The sequence below is a fragment of the Syngnathoides biaculeatus genome, chromosome 2 (genome assembly GCF_019802595.1).
Source record: "Syngnathoides biaculeatus isolate LvHL_M chromosome 2, ASM1980259v1, whole genome shotgun sequence".
Taxonomy (NCBI): Eukaryota; Metazoa; Chordata; class Actinopteri; order Syngnathiformes; family Syngnathidae; genus Syngnathoides; species Syngnathoides biaculeatus.
In genome coordinates, this window is record NC_084641.1 from 5,897,105 (window position 1) to 5,911,429 (window position 14,325).

At 43.1% G+C, this 14,325-nt stretch overlaps 1 protein-coding gene across 10 annotated transcripts in view; it reads right to left on the reverse strand.

The window, feature by feature from the left end:
* Positions 1-1,128: 1,128 nt before the first annotated feature.
* Positions 1,129-14,325, reverse strand: part of huwe1 (HECT, UBA and WWE domain containing E3 ubiquitin protein ligase 1) — a 46,833-nt gene continuing 33,636 nt past the window's right edge. For all 10 annotated transcript variants that reach the window (XM_061828982.1, XM_061829038.1, XM_061829018.1 and 7 more), the window contains 25 exons: positions 12,898-13,058; positions 12,761-12,803; positions 11,115-11,429; positions 10,645-10,852; positions 10,395-10,519; positions 10,046-10,266; positions 9,192-9,583; positions 8,457-9,099; positions 7,624-8,332; positions 7,439-7,530; positions 7,166-7,322; positions 6,954-7,086; positions 6,580-6,782; positions 6,279-6,499; positions 5,588-5,687; positions 5,095-5,244; positions 4,459-4,704; positions 4,019-4,136; positions 3,796-3,936; positions 3,423-3,710; positions 3,236-3,341; positions 2,895-3,012; positions 2,305-2,486; positions 2,031-2,221; positions 1,129-1,947 (listed from right to left, as the gene is read on the reverse strand). In XM_061828982.1, the coding sequence (XP_061684966.1) occupies positions 1,845-1,947; positions 2,031-2,221; positions 2,305-2,486; positions 2,895-3,012; positions 3,236-3,341; positions 3,423-3,710; positions 3,796-3,936; positions 4,019-4,136; positions 4,459-4,704; positions 5,095-5,244; positions 5,588-5,687; positions 6,279-6,499; positions 6,580-6,782; positions 6,954-7,086; positions 7,166-7,322; positions 7,439-7,530; positions 7,624-8,332; positions 8,457-9,099; positions 9,192-9,583; positions 10,046-10,266; positions 10,395-10,519; positions 10,645-10,852; positions 11,115-11,429; positions 12,761-12,803; positions 12,898-13,058 (5,366 nt within the window). In that variant the 3' untranslated portion in view covers positions 1,129-1,844. The remainder of the gene's footprint in view (positions 1,948-2,030; positions 2,222-2,304; positions 2,487-2,894; positions 3,013-3,235; positions 3,342-3,422; positions 3,711-3,795; positions 3,937-4,018; positions 4,137-4,458; positions 4,705-5,094; positions 5,245-5,587; positions 5,688-6,278; positions 6,500-6,579; positions 6,783-6,953; positions 7,087-7,165; positions 7,323-7,438; positions 7,531-7,623; positions 8,333-8,456; positions 9,100-9,191; positions 9,584-10,045; positions 10,267-10,394; positions 10,520-10,644; positions 10,853-11,114; positions 11,430-12,760; positions 12,804-12,897; positions 13,059-14,325) is intronic.

The following is a 14,325-nucleotide window of genomic DNA, read 5'->3' on the forward strand; positions in this document are numbered from 1 at the left end:
CGCACTCGTGACCCTATTGAGGATAAGCATTAAAGAAAAAAGGATGAATTGGTGTTGCACAGATATTTGAGGGGGAAATTGAGTATAACAATCTTGAGGTAATGTGATTGATGGAGTCACTGTTCAGTATGGTGGCACCTTGAGATAGGCATGACTTAACCGGTTTCTTGAGATAGGATTTTTGACTACCAGGAGGAAAAATTTAGATACAAGCTACAGATGCTTTCTGCTAGATAGTGGCAGCATACTTCACAACATCCATTCATTCTTCATACTTTTTATCCTACCTAGGGTCACGAACATGCTGGGCTACACCCTGAACTGGTCACTAAGTAGCCATCTGCAGGTCAGGAAGACAGGAAACCAACCATCTGCACTCACATTCACATCTAAGGGCAATTTAGTGTTCAGTCCATCCATGTTTTTTTAGATGCGTGAGAAAATGATGCAAACACCACACAGAAAAGGCTGAATTTTAACCCGTCCTCAGAACTGTCAGGCAAATGAGCTGCTAACCAGTCGTCCCAACGCCTCAGGACATCCAGCCACTATCACGTCATAAGTAACCTTGCTATGGATTGACATGAGTAATTGGTAGAATGGCAAACCCTCTCGAGAAATCAGTTTGACTATCCAGAATTAATATTGGCGATCGTCTGACTGACTATCAACAGTGTCATTTTGAATTGTTGGTATTTTTATTCAAGCTGTAATCGTGACTAGTCAAAATGACATCTGTATTTCAGCTTTACCTAGTCTAGATTGAATTCAATATATCTGAAGTGTCGCTTTGGCCATTGACGCTGGTCATTACAGCCATCTTACTATGTTGCAGTCAATATGGGTTAATGCACTACATATTTGTAATGTGATTGTAACCCTGAAACGTCTAAAATATGACTTCAACCAGTCATAATTCCAGTTAGATATCTAAATATTGAGTCCCACTGGTCAACGCTTGAGTTAAAGTGCAACCAACGAGACAAAAACAGAGAAGTCTTAAGCCAGACGATGAATTGATTAAAAGGTTGCAAAGTAGCAGTATATTTACTGGAACAATCTGGTCTGATCTTCCAGGAGTTTTGGAGCTGATCAATTCGAAGGCTGAAACATTTAAAAAGACAGAAGCATTTTTATGTATTTATTCATGTGGTTATTCCAATCGGATTCAAAGGCTCAAGGCTGAGTCAGTAATTGAATAATCAAAAATACTCTAGAATTTTTTTTTTTTAATGTCCTTCAGGTTTCGGCTTCAAATGTACCATCCTTCCTTAAAAATGCCACAAAATCTTTCTGAAAAGTGCATTTTTGTGAATTTCTCAAGTTGTTCATACAGCCTCACAAGAAAATTTGTCAAGGCTTGTGAGGTCAAAAATTTGCAACACGAAACCACCAACGTTTCCCCCAAAGGTTTTATAACCATCCAGTTCACACATTCTTTTTTTCTTTTTACAGAGCCAGAGAAACAAAAACAAAAGTTGAAACAATAAACTCCCAAACCTTTTGTACAGAGAAAAAACAAACTAGATGAAGAAAATGTCTCATATTAGTCCATGTTGTAGTCTCTGCATTTGCCCTTTCCATTTAAATTAGGGAGGGACACACAAATATGTGTGCGCGCGTGAAGGAACGAGAGACTCTCCGTGAGTAATGTTAATCAGTCCAATTGACTCGCTGGTTCGATCTGTTCTGTATGGACTAGAAACCATTACGTCTGGATCATTCAACAGGTAATCCAATAATTTCTAAGCAGGGTTTAATGTCTGTGTGTGGTCAAAAATGTAACTAGGAATAGTAGTCAGATCTAATTTAGGCTTTGTGTGGGTGTGTTTGAAAGTCGTTGATTAAGCCAGGCCAAATCCCTCAGAGCACTCCTGGATGGCCAGCAACAGCATGTGTCTCAACTTCTCGTAGCTCTCGTACGCAGGGAGGTCCAGCTGGTTGAAACTACGATCAAACAACACACTTTTATTTTCTCTCCCTAATTTGAGGAAACATCACGGGTCGTCTTTTGTAACAGGTTTGTTTACCACGTATGAGCAGAGGGCAGACGGTCAGTGGAGCGATCGTCGCGGTGGATTTGGAACTTCTGGATGCCGTTCATGCCTTCCAGAGCAGCAAAACCCTGGAGGGGCACTTTGGACGTGCCGGTGACAAACTGTAAGAACTTGGCTCGGTCCGCTTGATCAAAAGAACGCAAGGCCCTCCAGAACCACTGTATCTTGGGTTAAAACGCAAAGAAAATGTCAGGTGACTTACGTCATAATGACATCTAAATGCACAGCCTGCATTCATTTCAAGTACCTGGATGGAACTGGACTGGTATTTGTGGTATTCCGTGTTGGCCTTAAGGTCATCAATATCAATTGTCGGAAGCCCAGAGATGAGCAGCTCCAGCTCCTGCTCAGTGAAGATGGAGATCAACCGCTTGGGGATGATCTCATAAAAGCCCTCAAGGAAAGCGGCCAGCTGCTTGCGGATCGCCCCTGCGCCACATCATTAACGCTTGTTGAATTCTTAACCATCACTTTTACGACTTCTCATGCACAGTCACCAAAAGGAGTAAGCGACATGGGACCAACACCAGAAACTATTTACGAAAACTATTGAAGTGACTGCAGAATTTATTAATGTGAATTTCCTAATTTATATGACAACACAGACAATTTTTTTTCCACAAGTGCTCATTGTAAATGTTATTTCTAGAAACATTTGTTGACTGAAAATTAACTAAAATCATGTAGAACAGGTTAAGAATTTTCTTTTGCCAGAAACTCTTACCATCTGATGGTAGTTTTTCTTTGAATGGTAGTACAGTAATGAGAACGCTGGTTATTCGATAGGATTTTCTTTGGAACTGAATAATGTAAAAATGTATAAAACCACAATCCTACCAGTCATCTTCATCTGGCAAACCAGGTGCACATATTCTTTTTTGTTTTCTTCTGTGACCAGTATGTTTGCACCATTTGGCTTGAGGTCTCTGACTTCACATACGCCGAACTCTTGGACCTAACAGATACAAAGAGCGGGACGATGTTTAAATTCACATTTCTCACGGTGCTTCAGCTTTACTTTTGCAATTCAACGTTGGCACCCATGAACAGCACTCCCATGTTGTCACAGAGAAAATGACTCTGAGGCAGCACTCTTGTTCAAGTGCGAGAGACCGAGTCTTGAGAATGAGAAACTATTTTCCACTTGAAACTAATTGTAACAGAGACCTAACACTAACCTCTGTGCTGAATGTGAGCTCATAGCCCAAGGTGGACACATCGTTCTCCAGCAAGTATACCAAACCCTGGAAGAAGGGATAGTCCTCACTCTCCATGTCAGTATATCTGCAACAGAAATGAGGATTACATAATTGAAATTATTAGTTATTCGGGGTTTTATTGGAATATCCTTTCCATCACAATTACCTGACACTCTTGCCCAGAATGTGCTTGTAAAAGCTGCGAGTGAAGTAGCACTCCAATAACCGGTTATCATAGACCGCCTTGGCCACTACCCGGCCCACAAACTTGAAGTAGCTCAGGTGGTTGGGGTTGCAGTGGGATGAGGGATTGATGGTGTAGGTAACCCTATCTCCCGGGGATGTTCGGAACAGGGCGTACATTGGGTTGAACATCTCTCGGGAGATGATCATGTACCATTCCCTCAGCAGGCCACCGGCATCCTGGCCCTCCTCTCCTTCAAAGACAATATACCTGCAAAAGAAAGGGGGCAGAATGTTTATTTGCATTTGTGTGGATGAGATTCAGGCCAATGTAGGCAATGGAAGCGGAAGCACACAGTCTGTTCTTCATGTCCTCTGGGCTCTTGCGATGTAGTTCTCTGTAGGAGTCCTCAAACACATGATCTCTTCTCACATGGACGGCCATGTCCTCTTTTCTTAGCCCTTCATCAAGGCGTTCCAGTTCCTGGCGGAAATACCTGCAAAATGAAGAAACAGGCCAGCTACTCACAAAGCCACTAAACTGAGCACAGGTTCAAAACAAAACGTGAATTCCCTTACTTCCTCTTTACATCAAAGTCCAGGATGCGTATGTAATCAACCAAGACTGCAAAGGGCCCATCAGCCAAATGAGTTGTGGACTGACGCAGAATCTGGTTGAGCACTGTGCGGTGTGTTTCTACATACAAGAAGAAATTAAGCTGATTGTTAAACACAATGTGCAAAATCTTTTCTCTGTCCTTTATATCTAATTGATCTTTAACTTATTTGACTGATGCCTAATCAGAGAAACAGGTCGGTCTCTGGATAAAGGTGGCCCTAATTCATCGCCTAACTACAAATAGCACTAAACAGCATCAACAAAATTTTGAAAAAATAAATAAATAAAACAAAGAGAGATTGCTGAATTTTAAAGAGCATCACCAGAAAAGTGGCAGACCGGTGTAATGTATTGCGCACTGTGATTGGCTTAGCTAAAGATCCACAAAATTCTGGCTCACCAGCAAATCGAAGGAACTTCTGGGTGTCTGGTGGCAAATTTGAAGAGATATGCATAGAGGATGGCTCCCGGGAGAAAAACGGATCTAGGGATGAAGGTGTTGCTGGTGTAAGCGGTGCTGGAGACAGTGGCGGAGGCTCATCCTTGATGTGAGAAAGCTGGCTTTCCCGAGTGTCTCGAACAGGCGGTTTGCTCTCTCGCTCGGTCGCGTGTACGAGGAAGAATGCCTCCACAGCTGGCTGGAGAACTGAGAGATGGCCCGATCACAATAGAAAAAAAACTGAATATACAAAACAATGGGTGATGGACATCGTTTTTCATCGTATTTCTCATATTTTATCAAACATTCGCAGTGATTTACAATTTCTGCTAAACTGAACTTTACAGGCCATCGAAAAATATTAGAACTAGAGGGTAGTTTCCTTTGTTTTTGTTACACACTGAAGACATGATAATGTGAAAATACTTCCACTTTTAACTTAACAATAGAATCCTATGTTGTTGAACGAAAAGGGATGGCTCTCAGTCTCCAGTCCAAGTCATCCGAAAGTGTTCAATCGGGTTGAGGTTAGAGTTATGCAGGACAGTAAAGCTCATCTAGTTTACAGACACCTTTTCTAACAAAGATACCACTTACCCAATACAGCATGCTGGTCATGGGACTCTTCCAGCTCTTTCAAGCATTCCCCAAGCATATCCCATAGCTCATCCAGCAGGAGCTGTTCGCTGAGCAGAGGAAGATCTGGGAGTTTCTCTTCACTTTCAGCCTGGCCATTTCCTTCTTCATCTGACAGAAAGCATTACCCAATAATTTAGCCATTGCATTCACTGCGCCATTAGCCATGCAGAAACAACTTTACGGCATCTGATGACTCTGAGCCAATCTGTGCTTTTCAGGTTACAAATTTTTATTTCGCCTTTAAGTGTAACAAATTTGTATTAATGTGGAGATAAACACAGTACAAGGTCTTTGAGAAAATAGCCATAATTTCAAATAGGTCATGTAAAGCAGGTGAAAAAGCAAATAAATTATTAATGGGGTGGGGCGGGGTTAAAAAAAATATATATATTTTCCCTGCCCATGAACAGAAAATGTCAGAGGACTCAAACATTTGAAGGCTGTGACTCACCCAGAGTTGAAGTGTCCAGGTCCATCGACGGTTGGTCGACATCCATTGGCGAGTCATCTCTGTGAGCTGCCTGGACCTCTGACACTGATTGCATTTCAGACTGGAGAGACCCAACCAGTGGGGGTCACGACGACAGGATGGGAAACAAGGAAAATAGAATTACATTTTAGCCATTTATCTTGACTGATACATATTGCCATGCAACAAGAAAGTCCCGATCCAATGACAGCCACTGGGGTTTGAGCAGGTATGGATATAGCAAAAAGCAACATCAGCCGGCCACAACTGCTAATGATCATGATCAGGGGGTTAAATAGTTTGGAGCAGGCGCATTCAGTTTACACAAACAATCATGCTGAGACATTCATAGCATATATGGTGGATCACTGAAATCTATTTCTGAAAAGTCATAAAGCAATTCTTCAGAAAATAAGACATGGCTAAAATAATTTCCCCCACTCTCATAGCAGTCAGCAGTATCCAAGTAAATTGGTCATCTTATGATTTTTGAAAATACAACTAAAGGAAATAAATACCATGGCAAAGTCAATTGGCTCAAAACATGTCAGTGGCTACCAGAAATTTGACATCTATGACATCACAATAAATGTGTTTAAAGATATACTGTTCAAATGTGTCCCAAGTGAGGGAGTGTGCAGATGTGTCTGCTGTTAACGCGGCCCATGCTAACCGTGGCAGCAGCAGCTGTGCCAGCAGGGGGAGCAGCACCAGCAGGGGCATGTGACGCAGGGACTGATGATCCGGCGGTGACGGCGGGAGCGAGCGGTGGCGCCTGTGTGAGGCGACGTGCACGCTGACCCTCTCTCACCATCTGGATGATGGCGTCAGCCTCTGCCTCAAGTTGACGGACGGCAGCCTGAATGCTGCTGGCTGAGCCTAAGCTGGTTGAGCCTGGCCATTGAGCAAGAAGGCATGTTTATCATTCTGTACCTTTTATGGATAATGCATTCTAATATGTATAATTCTCTCGCCTATTCGCCCGGTCTGTTTGGCTTTCTTGTTGGCACGGCGTGTGTCCTCACGTAGCTGGATAATGACCTGCAACACTCGCAAGAAAAACTTCTGTGTGGACGTCTTGGAGGTTAGTGAACTCATACAGGGGAGTTGTAGTTCTCGTCCGCCAAGCGTTCGCTTCTGTGCAGCCACAATTACAACGCTTTCTGCCCCATCAAACCTGTGCCCCGAACAACAAAGACATTTAAGGGAAAGGAAATTGTAAGTAAAGCAAATTAATATTGATTAATTGACACCACTTGAAGATAATGTGAATGTTATACAATCAGCAGTATTTTGTTAAAACTGTATTGTCACTAATCACTGGGTACCTAAATTGTCAGTGGCTTACCTGCTGGTCATTTTCCCCTTCAGTCTGGCAGAGATTGAGGAATCATCAGGAGGTCCATCGGGGGAATGAGACTCTGCGTGTGCTCGTCTCTGCTGCTCCAAGTTGTACTCTCGAAGTTCAGCCAGTAGTGTACCTGAGAGGGTAGGGATTTGAAATCTGTAAGGTTAAAGGCCTTTGCTAAAAATATGACTATGTATCAACAGAGCACTGACCAATCTGTTTGCACAGGGTATAACCAAGATGTCTTGCTCCACTGAGCAGCAGTCTTAGCACAGTGTCTCTGGTGGAACAATCTCCTCTGGATAACTGAAGTAAGATATTGGCTGCATCCTCCAGACCCTCCTCTGAGCACGAATGAGAAGTCAAAACCTTAAAAAGAAAAGTTTGCAGGGTGTAAACTTTGTAAAATTAGGCGGTAACACATAACTGATGAGATTGATCTGCAAGTTGCTTAAAGTCTAACTTCACACAGCATTCTCTCATACCTCCACTGAAAGCTGAAGCTGTTTCTCTGTAAGTCCAGCAGAAGCAATCTTGTCGCTGTCTATGCTCATTGAAAAGCTCTTCATTTTTGGTGCTTTGGCAGAATTAAATACGCTATTAATAACCTAATTTTTTGAGAGACAGAGATGCATGGCTGAAACATTTTCACAGGATTTCATTACTCTACCTGTGAAGACTGCTCCAGTGGATGTTGGCAATGGTGTGGAAGCTGCAAACATTAACAGACTTGTCCCTGAGGAGGTGCTCTGGGCTCCAGATCCCCCAGAGGCTGCTGTGCCCACAGCAGTGGGCTGGATGTTTGATGATGCTGCACCCTGTGTAGTGACAGGGGCTGTGGATCCTGAGCTGATTATCGAGCTGGGGTTGGCTGCCTGTGGAGTAGCATGGCCAGCAGGCACCTCTGTGGCCTTGTTGTCAGGGAGGGCAATGGATATGAGAGAGAGCAGACGCAGCAGCTTCTCAGTAAGCAAGGAGCTTCGTCTGATTACGGGATGGGACAACATGTTCATCAACTGGCCAAGTGGTGAAGTCTCAAGGCTTAATTGAAGTCCCTCAGCCTCTGCATTGCCCCCTAAAGGCATGGTCTTCATTGAGGCTTTTCCTTTGCGACTGACATTCATGTTGTCCAGCTTTACAAGGAGGTCCCAAAAATCAGTGGAAATTCCTAGAGATTGGGGAGTGGCGGATGAGGACCCAAAAGTGTTCTGTGCACTGGAAGCATTGGGGTTTTGGTTGTTTTGAGCCTGTGAACTTGATCTTGATCCTCCACCCATACCACCCATGCCTGAGGAGCTTGAACAAAGACGGGCCTCAAGGTCAGAGGATGACACTGACAGATCCTTACAACGCTGCTGGGTGAAATGACTGGGGAACACCTGTTGAAATGGAAAAAAGTAATTCAGGAAATGTGCCTTAACTAACAAGTGATAATACAGGTTTTTAAAAAAAAAAAAAAAAAAAAGAGGGGGGAGCCAATTTCAATAAGGATCTGCAAATCACCTTTGCGAGCTGGATGAGTGTGTCTAACACGTGTCGACAAACCACTGGGGCAGCTTGTGGGTGGATGTGTACAGTGGAGCCTCCACCTCCACTGCATGTGACCCCTGCAGCAGCTCCTGACACACCACCTCCCAGGGTTCCAGATGGTGCAGAACCTGCAGCTGAATGTCGGTCAGCATGCTTCCTACCAGATACTCGTTGGATCTGGAAAATGTTAGTCCGGCAACCCAAGGCCGCATCCATAGATACAGAGAGCCAAGAAAGTTGGCTGGAACTGCGTGACTCCACTCTGTTTAGAAGCTCTAGTGAGGAAGAGGTGGAAGAGGAGAGAGAGGAGGTAGCTGAACCTTTTCCGCCACAGCCTCCCTGGGAGCTCCTTTTCCCACGAGAATCTTCAAGACGTGAGGATTCCACACACACCTCACTCTCACTGCTCCGTTGGAGGATGGACAAAAGGCTGCGAATGACCCACCCACGAGTCTGAGAGTGATAGCAAAGATTCCTGAGCACACGGTGTAGACGACTGGTGTTAAGCTTCGGTTCGTCCACAAATAACAAAACCAGCAGACAAGACAAGGCCTCGTGGTCCAGCAGCAAGCGACCCCGCAGGCGCAACAAAGAATCCACACTCGAACTAGATGGTCTGAGGGAAGAAAAATGAGACAGCTTTCTTAACACCTAAAATCAAAGTTTTCCATTAAAAAAAAAAAAAAAAAAGGAATTTTTCTCTCTTACCTATGGTTAGAGCCACCCCCCATCTGAAACGTGCTTCCTCTCTGCACAGCAAGTCGGGTGTACTGAACACCACGATTGCTCCCTAACCGACTGGTGAAGGCTGGTGAGCGCAGGATGGCCGAAAGAGCTGATGTTGAACTATGACCAAACAGCCTCTCGTGCATGAGTTGCCTTTGCCGTGCCTCTTGCTCTCGGCGCAATGCGGCTGCTTCAGCAGCAATATCAGGTGGCATGACAGCCAACACACTGTCCTCCATGTCTTCTAGTACACTACGTCGGAGCTCCGAGGGTAGCGTCTGAATGAAGGTAACTGGGTCCAGAGGAGAATCTCCCTGTGTCGGCTGTTGGGAAACCTCCCTGCGTTGCTGCTCAGCTCGTTGCTGGGCAAGGACCTAAAATAGCCAATGGCAAACTTAATTGAACGTATCCAGCCATACATTTTCTGAGCCACTTATCCTCACAAGGGTGCCATGAGTGCTGGAGCCTATCCCAGCTATCTTCTGGCACAAGGCAGGGTACACCCTGAACTGGTTGCCAGCCAATCAGAGGACACGTAGAAAAAAAACAACCAGTCGCACTCACATTCACACCTACAGGAAATTTAGAGTCCTCAATCATTTTTTTGGGAAGTGGGAGGAAACTGGAGTGCCATGAGAAAACCCACACAGGCATGGGAAGAACATGCAAACTCCACACAGATAGGGCTGGGATTTGAACCCCAGTCCTCACAACTGTGAGGTAGATGCTCCAACCAGATGTCCGCCATGCTGCCTACTTGAACATATTGCTTTATTAAATTGCACTGGGTCTCATTTCACATTCTTTTACATTCGGCAATCTAATTTATTTCTCACCTCCTCCTGAATGGCAGGTGGCAATGCAGCCAGGAACTCAGGGCTGACCTCCGTAACCCCGGGTCCTGTCAGTACAGGCGCAGTAGAAGAGGGCAGGCTTGTAGCAGCAGCTGACCGGGATGGTGGTCGAATTCCCAATTGATTTTGAAGGACTTCTCTTCGAATGTCCTCAGGAAGAGCTGCCAGGAAAGATGGATCCACACCCTCGGGTAGACTGATTCCTGCAAAGACAAAAAACCTTTGAGGTATCATGACCATGTCGTCATTCTGGTGGTATCAATAAGGTTTGTATATGCATTCAATAAATAAATAGCAAAAAAAAGAAAGAAAGAAAAAAAAAACCCTCTACCTGCAAGTGGGTCTTCGTCGTCATTGCTTGTGGATGGGAGAGGCTCTTCTTGGATAGCCTGGGATTGACTGTCAGCACTGTCACTCCTGATGATTGCTTCACCAGCAGATGAGACTGACGTGGAGCTAATGAAATGAAGGCCGTTTAAGAATCCAATTTTTCCATTTAAAAAAAAAAAAAAAAAAAAAAAAAAAAAAAAACATTTTGATGGCGCATTTATTAAAAAAAAACAAACAAAAAAAACCCTCACCCAGTATCTGCATCAGTCTGCCTGTCAGTCAATCCGCTCTCCCCACTGCCAGACAGATCCTGAGACACAAGGGCAGTCTGAGTAGGGTTGGAAACAGCTTCTTCTTGTGTGGCAGAGGCAGGGCTGCTTGTATCCATTGGTGACCCCTCCAGTCTTGACACACCACCTACTGTAGGTTCCGAGGTCTCTGCAATATCTGGGCTTGAGGCTGGGAGAAAAAAAGTGTTCGAAAGGGGTAATAGATTGTCACAACAGTGTTTTGAGTTATGAAGGAAATCATTTTCAAGCTATTCTGAAAATTGAAGTGATACTAAGCATTTAGTATAGATTACGGAGGAATCCTTACTCATGGATAATCTTTATTAAGAGAGTTAATCTACCTTCCCTGACTTCATCCAATGCTCCTCCACCACCACCACCACCACCACCACCACCACCACCACCACTTTCTGCTCCACTGCTTCTCTCACCGATTGTGGGTGCTGGGGACATTTCCATCTGAGATGCTTCTGCTTCACTGGTAGGCCTGTCAGCAGCAGACAAGGGAGGAAGGCGCGCCCCTGCCAAAGCTGCCAAAGAACTGGCATGTGACTCAGCCAATAGCAGGCCAGCCATTGGTTGGTGGACTTGTTGATCAATTGCAATTTCCAAGGTAACTATGGCTTGCTCATGTGGAGCTGGGGTAGTGGGAGTAACCTCTCCAGAAGGGGGAGCAGTGAGGAAACCATCTGACACCCTGGGTGGCTCCAGACAAGACACTGCACCTCCTTGAGACTGCTCACCCTCTATTAACAGACAAAAGTATGGGAACAAGTAAAAGAAGGGATGAAGTATTAACAAGGCACATTCATTTGATGATTGAAAACATAAATTAAAAAAAAATAAAAAAATCATTGTAAACAACGTATAGTCCCCTACCTAAAACATTCCAACAGTGAGGAAACAACATGCACAATATAACACAACCACAATGACAAGGCTCATGCTCTATATCACATGCAAAAGTACAAATCTTCTGATTTATAGTTACAATGCAATGTTAATATTTGCCCTTTTCAACTCACAGCATTCTTTTTTTTTTTTTTTTTTAAATCAATTCTCTAACTACAATATAAACACTTGAACAATGTAACCCCAAAAGGTCTATTAAATGTTCTGCCTTTACAAAAGGTAATGTTTAGTTTTTATTATTGACAGAGTATTTTTATTACTGTAGTTGTATTTTTACAGTGATATTTTATAAAATATCACAAGTAACTCAGTTAACCTAAATATTGAGTGTCAGCTCTCATAAAGAGATTAAGTCTCCGTGCATGTTGCTGGAGGTGACTAGAATCATTTTTTGGACAAGACCAGATGTTTTACATTAACTCTTTGATTTGACTTATGAAGCTAACTTGTTAATGAGCATTGAAATGGTTAGGAAATGGTAAAACACTCCTCAGGAATCGTACCTGAATTCATGTGGCTGTCTTAGAGGACGTTTAACCTAACTATGCTAGTTCTTTCCTAACTAAACCTTGTTGCATGAACTGAGGAAACCTGCTCGAATGAGAAGTGAAACATCTTCCACCAGAACAGTCCAGTTGTGATCAATCAAAATGAGAATGAAATGACCTGGATTAATAAGTCTTTTCTCAGGAACATAAACAGTACGTGTAAGACAGCAACCATATTTTTATTGTTTGGAGATGACCCATACTGCTTCACATTAAATTTCAGACAAGAGATTGCAGGACAAAAATGAAAACATGCATATCAAAGGATTCCACTGAGAAAGGCAGTAAGTTGTATAGTTATCTCCTGAACGGGGTGTACAATCCCCTACAACAACACAACTTACTACCTCACCACAGCGCAACCAGTTTCAAAATAATGAAATAAGATACATTTTTATAGCAATTTTTTCTTGTAGATGGTAATATGCCCAAGAAGCTGTGGCGTTGCCATAAGAAAGACAGTAGGCTGTATAGTTATCTCCCAGATCTGGTGTGATCCTAAAACTATACAAACTACTACCTCATCCCAGAGCACGCACTGTTGAATCTTGATGCCTCGTGTTTTCAGTCCACTTAAATAAAAAGAGAAAAGCAGAAGCTTTTCAACTCATCAGTACCTGCAGTGTTTTCGCCACCATTAATTGTCCCCAATCCAGAACCCTATAGATAATAACACGGACAAAAAATAAAATTTGTCATTGAAGTACTCAAGCCTTTTCCTAAAATGTATGATAATAGAAAAAAACATGCAAACCTGCAGGTTCTGTTCCCTGGTCTGCTCTGCTCCAGAGGCCCTCCGCTCGTTTTGCTTGGACTCCTCCTCCTCAGCCAGCTGCCGCCTTCGCTTCTCTCTACGCTCTTCTAATTCTTCATCTCGCAAACCTTCCAGATGCTGCAGGATTGGAACCTTTACGACTGAAAAGCACAAAACAGATTTAATTTAGTCTTAGCAGTTGTTGTAACTTAAAAGTTGAAACGGGTTCCTGTTACACAAATTGTAGTAAGAGCAGAACATATAAAATGCAATGTTAATGCTAACACAAAAGTACATCAACAAAAGGCCTTAAAATGAAAGATTTTTTTAATACAAAAAAAGGTGATTTCTTTTTCATTCAGTGATACTGTTGCTAGTTTCCAACAGGCTCTTTTAGCGTTGAGACAGATAATGCAATTATTTTATGATGATCATTTTTGTTTTAGTAAATAACTAATGCCTTTTTGGAAAAAGTTTCAGGAGGGATTAAAAAACGGCTGTAAGATATGGACAGTTTTCACCTTGTTTTTGATGCTTTTAGAAGAAAATTGGTATAGTTTATGTACAGTTGCTCCCAATTTTGACTGTTATACTAAATTATTAATCAAATCTTAACAAAATTATTAAAATAAGTTGTCTACAAGGTTGCCAAATTGCCAAAAGCTATGTTTTGTTGGTGCAAGAAGAGCACATTGGCCGAAACCTGCTTTGAACTATGGAAGCCACTAATTCTGAGAAAAAAAAAAAAAAAAAAATCTTCCTGAGCAATAGACAAGAGTACCCTCCTGCCCCCCCTCAAAAAAAAGTTCATCTATACCACCACTTAAAGGGGAAATCCACTGGTTTGCATGAACAAATTATCCAATAGGTCATGTATGTACTTTATTTTGACAATGTGATGTTAAATCCTCTCTCATTTAATAGTGTTTTAAGAAAGATTTTTGACAATTCTGAATTTTTAGGGGCACTGCCATTTTCGCGAGTCACATGACCTACGTGCGCGGATGTGACGTGTTACGTGCCGCAACAAAGGCTCGATTACATGGGACACCATTTATGCCCAGTGCTGATTTCTTGGCTTTATCCTCATCTGATGAAGAAATAACAGTAGATTAGGAAGACGGAGAAATACTTCCATACACAGGCGTGAGCTCGCTCTCCGGCGAGCTTGCACCAGGGTCCGGCCGCTCGGTGGATTGGGAAGATGGAGGAATACTTCCATACACAGCGCTGTGTATGGAAGCCGAGTGGCTGTATGGAAGTATTGCTCAGTCTTAGCGATCAACCGATACTGCTATTTCTTCATCAGATGAGGATACATCAGCGCTGGGCATAAATGGTGTCCCATGTAATCGAGCCTTTGTTGCGGCACTTAACGCATCAAATCCGCGCACATAGGTCATGTGACTCGTGAAAATGGCAGCGCCG